We start from the raw sequence: 15017 nt of genomic DNA, 5'->3' as shown, positions 1-15017 counted from the left end.
AGCCCTGCTGTGCATGTGGGCAAGCACCTGTCAGTCAGGAGTTGCACTTCATTATGTACATACCAGGAGGCAAACTAAAACCGAACCCTTCTCAGGATATATATGGTGAAGCTGACGCTTCATTGCAAATACAAGTACACATTCTTAAAGATATTGCAGAACTAAACTGTCAGCAAGAGAGCTAAGAGTGAAATGAGGAGAAACTTCTTTCCCCAGAGAGTTGTCTGAATTTTGAAAGTGCTGTCTAAGAGTGGGTGGAGACAGATTCCATAGGAAGTTTCAGAAGAGAGCTGGCTGGACATTTGAAATTGAATAATTTAGAGGGTTACTAAAATAGGACTGATGATTGAGACTAGCTGGGTAACTGGTACAGAAATGATGGGCTGAATGGCCTCCTTCTGTACTGTAGAATTAATTCTTCCCAATGCCTAGCAGAGCCTCACAACTTCTCATTTTTCATTCACTTTTATGCAGCATCAGCCAAAGCAAAGAGTAAACAAACAAACAGAATGCACTGAACTGCCTTCCCTTTTAAGCAATACCTCATTTACGGTCAATAAGTGATTGCTGAACCCAACTCGTATCTGCTCAAGTATCAATTAAGTCCTGCTTGGCTTGTTATGCCTGACACTGCAGCACTGTATCATGCAGGAGGTGATTTGCTTGTGCTCAATGCCATTTTCCTTCTCAGACGATTGCTGCCATTTTCCCAGCTCGTCAACATTGATCACATCCCATCATTACCTGCTGTAGTTGTGCAGAGCACAGCATGCTAGGGTTACACAGCATGCCCTGACTGGACTGTACGGCAAGGCCCTCTCAGAATGATCTAGGCATTGCAGCCTTACCTTCAGTGAACCTATTGTCAGATCTGCTCCACCTTGGCCCGGATTGAGGAATGGGCAGATATGACAATACTGTGGCTTTAAGAGGTGTATTTTGTTCTGTGTTTTTTTGAAGAAAGGTTGAGACAAAAGCACCGACCAGTTTGTTCAAAGCCAATGAAGTAAAGAGCATGTGACGCCTTGGAGGTTTTTTTTAAAGTGTTGGTACAATTGAAGCAGCCTGAATGGGTGGAGTCAAGCTCCCACAGAGAACCAAGATTTCTAGTTTTGCTTTCAGTAACTGTTGGGGTTGTGAAAGTTGCTACATCTGTCTCTCTTTTTGCTGCAGCTAAAAAGCCTGAGTTCTCTTCCTACTACCAGAATTGCATATGGGACTATCTATTTTACTGAATTTGCCTCTGCCCAGGGTGTGCTTAGAGATGCTTCCATATTGGAACAGTTAATGAGTAGATTATTATTTTATAAAGTGTTTAAACCCAATTCTTTTCATTTTGTCTCTATTCTAACCATGGTGTATGAATAAAACATATCTTGCTTAAAGCCTGGTAGTTTGACCAACGTATTGCATCTGGAACACAACACCTGGCACTTTTTGCCTTTATAGTAAGAAAATGTTGGGATCTAGGCTATCTCCTTGACATGGTTTGAGGGGATTTGGTGTGGTCCATAACACAGCTTTGTATCTGCACTCGTCTCAGTCGGGAAATTGTGTGACAGAGTCAGCTATATCCTGAGGGGAGACTTGATAGAAGTCTATAAAATTATGAGATGGATAGATAGGGCTGATGGTATGAATATTTTCCAGAGCTGAAATGTCAAAGGTGAGAGGGAACAAGTTCCAAGGAGACGTAAGGGGCAAATTCTCTACACAGAGTGGTGTGATTGTGGAATGTGCTGTCAGGACCGGTGATGGTAGAAGCAGATATGATAAGGGTGTTTAGGAGAATTTTAAATAAGAACATGAATATGCAAGGAATGGGGGAATGTGAACCAAGGGCAAGCAGAAGGGATTAGTTTAATTTGGCATCATGTTTGGCACAACACCATTGGCTGGAGGGCTTGTTCCAGTGCTGTACAGTTCTGTGTCTGATGTTCTGTGTATATAATCGTACAGCACTTTCAATGCAAAGTGTACACAGTCCATAACACCAGCTAAGTTGATGCAACATTGAACTTGTCACAGACAAATAAGATGAAGTGGTATGATCTGGCACAAATTACATCAGTAAATAGCCTTAATACATGGGTTGAGAGTTGTGGAACCCCACATTGGTCACCAGAGGCTCTTTGGAACCAGCCAGTTGCAAAAGGTTTAGTGCAGCTGAACACCTTGAGACCATTGTGATAGAATGACTATCCATAACTATCCACTCCTTCATGTTGCTGTTCATGCTCCAACAGCTGGCATTGTAGTGTGACAGTGTCCCAGAACATTGTCAGCTCGCTGTTACACTGCACCTCACACATCTGGAGGAAATGACTTTGAGTCTGATGGACTCATGGGCAATAGATGGACATGTGGACAGTAACCTGGCAGACAGAATGTAATGTGGGAAACTGTAAGGCTGTGCACTTTGGTAGGATGAAGATGTTGAATATTATTTGAATGGAGAAAGGAACAGCAAAAAGGGATTTAAGACTCCATGAGCATTCATCACAAAAATAATTAGCATCCAAGTCCAGCAGGGAATAGGGAAGGCAAGTGGAATGTTACCTTTATTTCAAAGAGAATTGAGTATAAAAAATCCGAAACTATTCAAGACATTTGTTGACCCATAGCTGGAAAATTATAAAGAGTTTTAGTCCCCTTATCTAAGGAAAGATAGGCTGGCATTGGAGATGGCGGAACGTCTCTTGGTCCTAGTTTCTCTGTATCTTCATTGCACTGCAACTATATAATGTCAGCCCTGGCTCTGGCTGGATTCATTGGTTATAATGCCAATAAACCTGCGTGAGAAGTATAAGAGAAAGAAAAGATCCTTAATAATGAGAGCAACAGCATTTGCACCATTCTCCAATTATGGTTTGGCGTACACTTCCATCCAGTGGGACATGGAAGATTTCAATTGGGGCAATGGAGTGTCTCTGCTTGGCCCTTTTGACATAGGACCTTTATACTGATGAATGCAGCTCAAGTTATTTCATACAAATGAGGCAATAGATTGCAGGTGTCTTTGCATATTGATAACTTGTTCTCCCACCAATACATTTCCCTGTGCATTCATTGCACTGCAAGCAATGTGGTGATAACTCTGCCCACGTAGATTCAAGAGAGGTTTGGTTTCAGAACTGAGTAGAAAGGTCAAGATCACGGGTTTTGCAGTAGAGGGAATTGGTGAGGGAACAGATCCAGGCCAGAGCTGTGGAATTTGGCTTTGTGAATTTTGAGTTTGATGAGCTCATGTTCAGGATTCCAAGTGAGAGTCAAGAGGAACAGCAGTACTTTTTTTTTGGCTTGGACTTTGTGAAATGCATTCTGCAAATTTAGTTTCCCTGAGTGCAGTCATTGATGGAATTTAGTGCCTCATGGCAAGCCAGTCATGCACTAGAGATCTCATGCAGGCATCGGACCCTTCAGACAGCAAAACCCCCCAGTGCATTTCGCTAAGGGATGATTAAATGATATATCTTGTCTGTGGTGCGTTTTTGTTTGCCAATGTGCCCACATTTCCTACTTGCCGATTTGGGCACTTAAGTGGATCAGTGATGAGACCATGGAGTCAATTTTGTGATTCTTTTATGGTTCATTTTTCAAAATTCATTTTGTTATTAAAAGTTGCCTGGATTTTAATGTCTCTTTTCTCTTGGTTCTTTCAGAAATGCAGATACTCGGAAAATTCCTCCTGATCACACATTTGGTGTTTTACTACATCCTGATAAGTACGGTAAGGATTCAAACGTAAATAGAAATTTCCAGTAGAATAATCATTAATTTTACTTTTGGCAAATATCTAGATCCAAAAGTTGATTATGTAGTTTTAAATATCATTGTGCCAGTCTTGTATTTATTTCGTGATGTTCTTTTGTATCGATAAATCAAACTTGTATACAGTCGAAGACACAGAGAGGGAATTTCACACATTGCACCAACTCCTTCATGAGAAAATACCCCTGTCTTAAAGCAAAACAGAAATTGCTGATGAAACGCTGCAGGTCTTGCAACATCTGTGGGGAGAAAGCAGAGTTTAATGTTTCGGGATTGATGACTCTTCATCAGAACAACTCTGTTTTAGGCTGGTTTACATAAAGCTTCTCATGCTGAGCAAAAAGCTCTTTGAATTTATCATGAGCTGATTCCACAAACAGTCTGGGTATGGAGGTAATGTGAACTCTCGCCCAACAATCTGGATCACTCATAGAGTCATACAACACAGAAATAGACCCTTCAATCCAACGAGTCCTTGGTGATCATAATCCCAAATTAAATTAGTCCCACCTGCCTGGACTTGGACAATATCCCTCCAATATGTCTTATTGATGTATGTATCTAAACATATTTTGAACGTTGTAACTGTACTTGTATCCACCTCTTCCTCTGAAAGTTCATTCTACACACAAATCACTCTCTTTGTAAAAAGGTTGCCCTATCATGTCTTTTTAAAATTTTTCTCCTCTAATGTTAAAAATATGCCTCCTAGTCTTGAAATCCCCCACCCCAGAGAAGAGTCAGCTGCCGTTCACCTATCTATACCCCTCATCATTTTATAAACCTCCATAAGGTGACCTCACAATCTCTTAACGCTCCAGTGAAAAAAGTCCCAACCTATTCACCCTTTAAGCAGTGCAAGGCCATGCGTGTATCCGTAGTTGTTGATCAATGACCAGTGCAGAACTGTGAGGGTATGCATAGTTATTCGTCAGTGACCAGTGCAGGGCCATGAGGTAGGAGCAGAAATATTTGATCTGTGATCAGGACAGGGCGATAGGAGTGAGCAGCGGTTATTAATCAGTAACCAATGCAGAACAATGTGTGGGTATTGAACTTCTTCTGGTACTATATGGTGGATTTAAACTCTTGGTATTGACCATTATAGTTATCTGTTCTTCCTATCTTTGAAAATTATAGAGGACCTCACAGATTCTTGTGGAATGATGACTCTCTCCTCTTGTCCATTTATGTCATCAAGGCATCAAGGCAATGACAGAGAACATTGGAGCACACTATTTGCCTTGATATGCTGCAATATAGCACATTTTACTTATATAGCAACTTTAACATAATAAAACATCCCAAGGTGCTTCAAATGGGTGCTTATAAAGCAACTTATTAAGGAGAGAGTTGGTCGGATGATCAAAGGTTTGGTCAAAGACATAGGTTTTAAGGAACAGCTTAAAGGAAAAATACAAGGTGGAGAGGCAAAGAACTTCAGATGAATATTTCAGAGTTGGACTTGGGCAACCAAAGGCATAGACACCAAGGGTGGAGCAGTTAAAATTGGGAGTGCTGAAGAGGTCAGAATTAGATGAGTGCTTAATCTCAGATTTCGTGGGGATGGAGGAAAATATCAAGACTAGGAGACATCTTAAAAATGATGTTTAGCATTTTAAAATCAACGCGCTGCTTGACGAGGAGTGAATGTGTGGGTGATGGTGAATGGAACTTGATGTGAGCGGGGACACAGGGAGAGTATGATGCAGGAAGCTAGCAAGGACCTATTAATTGGCTAATCATTAAAAATTGGTAACATTATGATTACACAAGCATTCTTTATGATATAAAGTTGCCTCATTACTTGCAGTGGATCACTACACTACGGAAGTGTTTCATTGTAAAGTGTTTGGGTGTTCTGAGGTCATGATAAGTCATCTTACAAATGAAAGAAATATTTGTTTAAATATGAGCTCTGCTGACATTAAAGAATGCTGGGGTTACCAATCGTAAATTTGATTTGGGTTTATTAGCAAAGTAAAAGAATATATTTGGAAGCTTGTTTATAGGAATATTGAATCATGATTACTTATTTCAAGAAATGTGTGCTCAATTTATACTTCTGGTTGCCAATAACAGAATTGATATATTCTTTATATATGGAACATAAATAAACAATATGAAGTATAGGAGAGACAGAAATTATTTTTGCAGCTCAAGCCAGATTTACTGGTTTTTAATGACATGTGATGTTGTTATCACAGTTGACACTGAAGTGAATGTGTGGCATTAAAGGTTTAATAATGTTGGTATATACAATACTGAAACTATTAGGGTGGTTATATGTTGTACTGAATATATTATTTAGATTGGTGAGTTATGCTTGGCAGGATTAGTGACGTTTTTATTTTAATATACTAGAAACCATTTAAAGGGCCAAAGCCGAAAATACAACTTTTTAACAAGGTTGAAAAGAGTAACAGAAGGAAATCCTGGTAAATCCTGAACAGTTTTTTCTTGATATTACACTTGGGTTTTAAAAACTTGAAGGTGAAGAAACAAGGAAGAACATAGGAACAGGAGAAGGCCAATCAGTCTGTTCTTTCATCCAGTCAGATAATGGCTGATCTGTATTGTAATTCCATCTACGCCCTTTGGTTTCATAAGCCTTTATAGCAGTGCCTCACAAAAATCTATCAATTCCAGATTTGAATTTTACAATTACTTAGTATCAAAAGTGGTTTTTAGGAAAAGAATTCCAGATTCTGGTAACATCAAGCTGAAATGATGTTCCTCACTCCGTCGGCTCCAACATTGGGGAGCTTGAGATCACTTTAGGGATGGAGTGGTGGCACAGTGGTTGGCACTGCTGCCTTGTAGCACCAAGGTTTGATTCCACCTTGGGTGATAGTCTGTGGAGTTTGCACATTCTTCCTGTGTCTATGTGGGTTTCTGCCAGGTGCTCTGGCTTCCTCCCACAGTCCAAAGGTATGTAGGTTGGGTGGATTGGCCGTGCTTACTTGCCCTGTAGTGTCCAGGAATGTGCAGCTAGCCATGGGAAATGTAGCATTGTGGGGAAGGGTCAAGGGCTGGGTCTGGGCAATATGCTCTTTTGAGGGTCAGTGGAGACTTGATGGGTCTCGTTCTGCACTGCAGTGATTCACTGATTCTTAAGGAGCTTGACAGGATAAATGCTGAGAGGATGGCTCCCCTCAGCGGAGGGTTTAGGACCAGAGAACATAGTCCCAGAATTAAGGAGTGCCAATTTAAGATTGTGAAGAGGAGGAATTTCTTCTGTCTGACGATTGAGTCTTTAGAACTTCTTGCCACAGAGAGCTGTGCGCCACACTCCTTGAGTGTATTTAAGGCTGAGATAGATAGATAGATTCTTGATTCAGAGGGGAAACAAGGGTTATGGGAAGGGACTGAATGGGCTACTCCTGTTCCTATTTTCGATAGTATTATGGATGGTGGACAGTCTTTGCGGATTCAAGAGGTGAGTTATTTGCTCTGGTATTCCTAGCTTTTGATCTACTCTTGTGGCCATAGTATTTATGTGGCTAGTCTAGTTATATTTCTGGTCAATGCTAACTCCCAGGATGTGGGGATTCAGTGACATTGAATGTCAGCTGGCTGCTGCCTGCCTTTGGCACTGACATTTGGGTGTGCAGCTCCATCTCTTGGACGTACTTGCTGACCAGAAACATCTTCTTCAAAATAGAAGCATCATTCAAGTCTTTGGTAGGTTTGGACCTCAGAAAATAAGTATCTGCCTGAAACGTAAAATCTGGGTTCGCACCGTGGCTCAGTGGCTAGCACTGTTACCTTACAGTGCCAAGGGCCCAAGTTTGCTTCCACCCTTAAGGGACTGTCTGTGTGGAGTTTGCATGTTCACCCTGTGTCTGCATGGGTTTCTGCTGGATGCTCCAGTTTCCTCCCACAGTCCAAAGGTCTGCAAATTAGGTGGAATGGTCATGCTAAAGTACCCATAGTGTTCAGGGATGTGTACGTTAGGTGCGCTGGCCCTGAGAAATGCAGGGTTATAGGGTAGGGGGATGGGTCTGGGTGGGATGCTTTGGCGGGTCATTGTGGACTCATTGGGCCGAATGGCCTGTTTCACAGTGTAGGGATTCTATTCTGGTCTGTATTAAAGCAGTTTATGTCAACTGTACGTTAAGACTATCAACTCAAATGAGTTGAAAGCATTGTTCTTAATTGCTTTGGTAGACTATCATTTATTCCTGGGCATCATTTAGAGTTATAATTATTGTAACTGCTTTTCGTCATTTATATAAATGATTTAGATGTGAACGCAGAAGGTATGATTAGTAAGTTTCCAGATGACACCAACATTAGAGGTGGAGTAGACAACGAAGAAGGTTACCTCAGAATACAGGAATTTGATCAGATGGACTGAGGAGTGGCAGATGGAGTTTAATTTATAAAAGTGGGAGGTGCTACATTTTGGAAAGGCAAATCAGGGCAGGACTTAAATACTTAATGGTAAGGTCCTGGGGAGTGTTGCTGAACAAAATGACTTTGGAATGCTGGCTCATAGTTCCTTGAAAGTGGACTCCTAGGGAGGCAGGATAGTGAAGAAGGCATTTGGGATACTTGCCTTTATTGGCCAGTACATTGAGTGTAGGAGTCATGTTGCGACTATACAGGACTTCGGTTAGGCCACTTTTGGAATACTGCGTGGAATTCTGTTCTTCCTGCTATAGGAACGATGTTGTGAAACCTGAAAGGTTTCAGAAAAGATTTACAAAGGTGTTGCCAGGGTTGGAGTGTTTAAGCTATAGTGAGAGGCTGAATAGGTGGGGCACTTTTTGTGGAGTGACAGGCTGAGGGGTGACCTTATAGAGGTTTATAAAATCATGAGGGACATGGATAGGGTGAATAGCCAAGGTCTTTTCCCTGGGGTGGTGGAGTTGAGAAATAGGTTGAAGAGAGAGGGGAAAGATTTAGTAGGGGAAAGCTTTTCATGCAGAGTGTGGTGTGGGTATGGAATGAGCTGTCAGAGGGATTGTTGGAGGCTGGTATAATTGCAACATTTAAAAGGTATCTGGAGGGATATGGGCCAAATGCTGGCAAATGGGACTAGAATAACCTAGGATATCTGGTCGTCATGGACGAGTTGGAGTAACGGTCTGTTTCTGTGTTGTAAAGCTCTATGACTCTGTGTCTGTATGTAGGTGACATGGTGGCCCAACGGTTTGCACTGCTGCTCTACAACGCCGGGGACCCGAGTTTGATTCCAGACTTGGGTGACTGTCAGTGTAGAGTTTGCATGTTCTCCTCATGTCTGCATGGGATTCCTCTGGGTACTCCAGTTTCCTCCTATAGTCCAAAGCTGTGCAGGTTGGGTGGATTGGATATGCTAAATTGCCCATAGTGTCCAGGGATGTGTGGGGTAAATGCAGGATATGGGGTTAGGGTGGGATGTTCTTCAGAGAATCAGTGTGGACTCAATGGGCCAATTGGTCTCCTTCCACACTATAGGGATTCTATGATGGAAAGGAAAGACAATTAATATGCTAAGGTATTAGAAAATGAAAAGTGGATTGCATTTTCGACCAAGAGACATGGTGTGGGACAAAAGTGTTACATGGATGCAGAGACTAAGATCAGATAGGAATAGTCGGAAGCACATAGTTATATATTTGATTAATGCGAGCTGCAAAACAAAGACAGAATCATGTGAATTTCATCTTGATGTATCAATGAATTCTGAATGCCACACATTCACAGAAATTTATTCTTGTCAATTTTGTGGGTATTCAAAATTCTTTTAACCTTGGCCTCATCTCAATGAAGGCATTATTTTTTAGGTGTTGGGGACCTTATTTACTACAGAAATCCTGCCACCTTCCTCCGAGGGAATGATAGGGATCAAGGTATCTTCAATACACTCCGCCAGCATTTGATGAAAGCTAACTACCACAATTTCAAATCACTTCTTGAAGCTTTTCGACATTACGACAAGGTAAATTATTTAGTACTATTGTTATTCTGACGCTATGGCTGAGATTTTACATTTCTTTTATCTAAATATAGGGACAGCATCTTTAAAAGTGTGATATCCCCATTGCCTAGTGGCAAGAGAACCCATTAGACTAAGTGCCAGTCAGATACTTAAGTCATGTCCTGGCAGACATCTTGGCCAATCAGGTTCGCAGATAGTGATAACCTGCCCCGCTTGAAGCTGCCAGCCAACCACAGGCCAGCAGGCTCTGTGAACAGCAGTGCCATGTGGAAGGCCCAGGCTACTAGCTCAACAGCATACAGAACTAAAGTCAGGACTCAGAGGGAGGGTATGATGTTTTTAAGGATGGGGAACCACATGAGAGGTGGCAGGGAGAGAGGGAGGCCAAGGGATTGGTGAGGTTTCCAGCAGCCACCTTTCAAGACCTCATCTATGATGCTTATTGCCCCCAGACTGGGATAACTCAAGATCTGGACCCACCCCATTCAGCAAACTGCCTTGTTTTACATTTCAGGAAGGCTGCAACTTTTTTCACCTATTGGGAACAAAGTTGATCAGATTGGTGGCAGATTGAGGCTTTTCAGTGATTGACCAGAGAAAGGCCTTAGTTGGTGCCAAGTTGGCAATGTTGACCATGGACCTTCCTGCCCAGAATTTGATTGTTAAGGTAGTGAGGTAGGCATGAGTATCACATTGATGCCTGCCAGCTTGATTAATTTTAAAAATTCATTTGTGGGAATTGGGCATCACTAGTTGGCCAGCATTGATAGCCCATCTCTATTTTCCCTTGGGAAGATGGTGGTGAGCTGCCTTCTTGAATCACTGCAGTCTACTTCCTGTGGGTTGATCCACAATGCCAGTAGGGAGGGAATTCCAGGATTTTATCCCAATGATTGTGAAGCAACGGCAGTATGTTTCCAAGTCAGGGTGATGAGTGGCTTGGAGGGGAACTTGCAGGTGGTGGTGTTCCCAAGTACCTGTTATCCTTTTCCTTCTAGATGGAAATGATCATGCATTTGGAAAGTGCTGTCTAAGGATCTTTGGTGAATTTCTGCAATGCACCGTGGAGATATTACACACTGCTTCTAGTGAGCGCTGGTGGTGGAGGGATTGAATGGTGATAGATGTGGTGCCAATCAAATGGGTTGTGTTGTCCTGGATGGTGTCAAGCTCCTTGAGTGTTGTTGGAGCTGCACCCATCCAGGCAAGTGGGGAGTATTCCATCACACTCCTGACTTGTGCCTTGTAGATGTGGATTATTTGCCCTTTCCATCACTTCGAGGTGCTATACCTTCCCATTGGAGCTGAAGAAATGTCCTCCCATTGGAGCTGAAGAAATGTTCTCCCATTGGAGCTGAAGAGAGGAGGTTACTTTGACTTAAAACTCTTTTCATTGTCCTTCAAGCCTGCTCTGCCATTCAATACCATCATGGCTGATCTGATTTTAATTCAATTCTATATTCTTGCACATCCCCAATAATGTTTTATTCCTTGGTGATCTACCTTTGCCTTCAAAATACTTAAAGATTCTACGTAGACTGCCTTTTGAGGAAGGGAATACCAAAGACTCTCAATGCTATGAGAAAGAAAAAAAAGTCTGTTTCTCCATCTTTGTCTTAAATAGGTGACAACTTGGAATCCAAACAGTCTTGCCTACTGCTGCAATGCCCAGAGATGCCAGGAAATGGCCAAGTCCAATGCTGGCAGTCCTTAAACCTGCAATGGAACTTAACTACAATAGAAAAACACCCATTCAAATTGAAGAATCATTTTTACTTAACTTTTAAATTCCTCTCTCCTCCAAATAATGCCCCAGACACCAGGCAGCTGCTGAAGTCTACCCATGTTTCCTAAAATTAATAACACTTAATGGATACAGGCTCTTTCATGAGCCACAGTGATTTATATCAGGTCCTTAATAGGAGCAATCATACTTCTTTCTCTGTCCTGAGAAAAAAATGGGAGAAGGAGGAAATGGAGGCTGGTCTTCCAGCCAGATAGCTGAGCCAACTGTTTGTCTTGGTCTCACCGACAAGGAAACTCCAGCATCTAGTATTCAGTCTTTTGCAGCGTTTTTTCTTTCTGATCTTTCACGGCATGTGGCTGTTACTGGAATGACCAGAGTTTGTTGTCTAACTTTAAATGACCTTGAAACTGATTGACTTGCTAGACCATTGCAGATAGTTAAGAGTTAATGACTTTACTGTGGATCTGGTGTCACATGTAGGCCAACTGGGTAAAGGTGACAGATTCCTTTTTCATCTTGGTTATCTGGGTGGGACAATTGATAATATTTTTGTTGTTGGAACCATTATTGAATCAAGCTTTATGTTCCAGAATTATGAATCAAATTTAAATTCCATAAGCTGTCATGCTAGGATATGATCACATCTCCATAGAACATAAGCTTGGGTCTCTTATTAATCTACTGACATTCCCACTACATTACCATTCTTTCCCCCTCCCTTTGTCTGATTATAATAAGCAATATATTTTGTTTTCATTTTTCTTGTTTACTGTTATGATCAAGATTACTTTAGTCGGGTAACTAGAACAATATATTATTTTACAGCCATTAGTTTTGAGGACAGGCTTCGAGTTAGAGCTACTTGAACAGAATCAGGCATAAAGGGGATATGATGAGGGAATTGGATGGATTGTTCAATATGGATGCGATGGACATACATAGTGAGAACTAGAGAAAGGTGCATAAAATCTAAAGACAGAAAGCTAGGTCACATGCTTATACATGTAACTCTTTGCAGGGAATCAGAGTTATCTTGACCAGCTGACCTCAACATTCAGTACTTTGGAAGGAAACTTGACAAGTTCCAGAGAGAGAGAAGATTTCTAACTCATGGAACATAAGCTGGTAGTTATTTGATTTTGAAGCATAACTTACCCGTGATTAGCTTGATTGTTTTGGGGTTGGAGAAAAATTCCCTGGAATGTCTTTTGCATTATTGCAATTCCTTTCTCTTTTCTGAATGAGATCTTTGCTTTTATTCCCCTTGACTCCTGAGACACGTTGGTGGTAAATAACATTGTACCATTTTCTGACCATACCATGGTCACTTTTTGCCCTCGTTACATGTATGTGAAAGCTTGTGTACTGTGTTTATTTCCTCTTTTGCTGTGTGTTGACAGCCTGAGTTTGCACCATGTTACTTCTTAGTATAATCTGCCACTGATTCTAAGTGATTTGTTGTGCTGGAAGTTTGCATTCTGGCTGGCAACATGCTTTGACTGGCAACCAGCCAGAATTCTGGTGTTCACAATTTCCTTTGAATATATAATGCATGTCCTTGCATATGAGCCAGTTATGTGCAGGCCTGTGATGTCTGACTGTGCTGTCAAATTTTGGAGTTGGAGCTCCTGCTTTATAAATTTGCCTTTCCTTACCCTGCAACTTGAATTCTATAGTCGTGTTGGTCAATGAAGCCTCTGTATTTTGTTGTTTTCTCTTTGTGGTTCATAGCTAAATAGCTGGCTGGCACCAATGTGAGAGAAATAGCTTCTTCGACCCAAATTGAGGACAGAAAAATCCAAGAAGTGTAACCATTTAAATTCAATTTCTGAGCTTCACCAGCGATGAAAAGCTGTTTGTAAATGCTACCCAACTCCCAGCAATTTCCCTCTACTCCCACATCCCCAAACTCACCTGGAGTTCTTGCCCATTAAACTAAATGGATGGAAAATCATACCATTTGGACTCTTGAATACCTCTACATGTAAGTTGTGATATTAAGTTGAACCAATGTTTCAGGCCTATTTCTTGGGTCTGAAAAATTATGATTAGCGTACAAGTTGTTCCCTCTTCTGAGCCATGACTCACATACACAATCAGGCTCCATTTTTCATCACCAAAATGCATGTTACTTACTGCTACTTTGTAATCAGATGGAAGGAATCAAGCAAGTGATCATGGCAAGATATTGCAAAGATACGTGGGAATTTAAGACACTCATTTTCAGTGCAAACCCCATGTCAAAATGACGACTACCCATATCTATGCTGACTCATACTCAATGTATAATTAATCCCTGTTTTTGAAGGGAATTTTTGAGGCTTAGAGTATTGATTTCTAAATTGCCACATGCAGTAAGCCTTTAGAATGGTCAGGAACATAATGTTGCAATATTAAGTGAAAATGTGCAGGTTTTGTTACTTGTAGTTATTTTTAGTAATTCATTTTTAACCCGTGAGTAGTGCATATGAACATCTTAACATTAATGTAGTCAGATATTGAGCAAAATAATCCAGATAACTTGTACTGCCTTTGGTTAGAAAAAATAAGGTACACCATTTTAGAACACTGATATTTTATTTTGTTTTGTGTTTTTGTCCAGAACGGTGATGGACAAATTGACCGCGAAGAACTACGAGATGTCTGCATACAGTTTAACTTAAATTTAGACCCCAAATTGATTGACCAATTAATTGAATACTGTGATACTGAAGGGAAAGGAACAATTAACTTCTTGGAGTTTGCAAATTTTCTGAATTGGAAAGATAAAATGCCTTTGGGAGAAATTGAACAAAAGATTATTACAAAAGGTACAAGTGTTTTGAACTGGTTGATTATAGTTTTAACAATCTTATGCCTGTTCAGTAAACAGAAATGACTTTTCCATCAGGAAACTTGCCAACTGAAGAAGGCAGTGGGCTGGTCGCATCTGAAGATATTATCCCATTAGATATTGGAAGCTCTGCCAAGACGCTCAGAACTATAACTAGAAAGGAAGATAGGTCTAATGGACATTATTGGAAAACGTCGTCATTGATCAATGGAGTTGTAGGGAGTTATTCACCATCTGGTAAGTAGCTATACTTAAGTTTGTTTTCCATCTATGTTCCATTTATTTTATAAACGTGGTCAATTTTGCTTTTCTATGAACTATATGATTTCATGGTTTGATGATTACTTATTGAACATGTGAATTTGTATTATGTGTAATCTGTATTTTGGGATAGAAATTTGTCTTGGACATTTGAGCGGCACGGTGGCACAGTGGTTAGCACTGTTGCCTCACAGAGACCCGGGTTCAATTCCCGCCTCAGGCGACTGACTGTGTGGAGTTTGCACATTCTCCCCGTGTCTGCGTGGGTTTCCTCCGGGTGCTCCGGTTTCCTCCCACAATCCAAAGATGTGCAGGTCAGGTGAATTGGCCATGCTAAATTGCCTGTAGTGTTAGGTTAGGGGTATGGGTGGGTTGCGCTTCGGCGGGTCGGTGTGGACTTGTTGGGCCGAAGGGCCTGTTTCCACACTGTAATGTAATCTAATCTAATTAGTGTAAATATGTGCAGCATTGGATTG

The 15017-nt window shown here is 41.1% G+C and overlaps 1 protein-coding gene across 3 annotated transcripts in view; it reads left to right on the top strand.

The window, feature by feature from the left end:
* efhb (EF-hand domain family, member B) overlaps positions 1-15017 on the top strand; it is a 69292-nt gene that overhangs the window by 36274 nt on the left and 18001 nt on the right. For all 3 annotated transcript variants that reach the window (XM_087987296.1, XM_043690212.2, XM_087987297.1), the window contains 4 exons: positions 3663-3730; positions 9546-9700; positions 14050-14257; positions 14338-14517. In XM_087987296.1, the coding sequence (XP_087843422.1) occupies positions 3663-3730; positions 9546-9700; positions 14050-14257; positions 14338-14517 (611 nt within the window). The remainder of the gene's footprint in view (positions 1-3662; positions 3731-9545; positions 9701-14049; positions 14258-14337; positions 14518-15017) is intronic.

Source organism: Chiloscyllium plagiosum, unplaced genomic scaffold (genome assembly GCF_037043375.1).
Source record: "Chiloscyllium plagiosum isolate Xiang-an unplaced genomic scaffold, Cpla_swu_hap1 HiC_scaffold_5, whole genome shotgun sequence".
Lineage (NCBI taxonomy): Eukaryota > Metazoa > Chordata > Chondrichthyes > Orectolobiformes > Hemiscylliidae > Chiloscyllium > Chiloscyllium plagiosum.
Note: the sequence above shows the minus strand (reverse complement) of the source record. Positions and strands in the feature narration are given on the sequence as shown.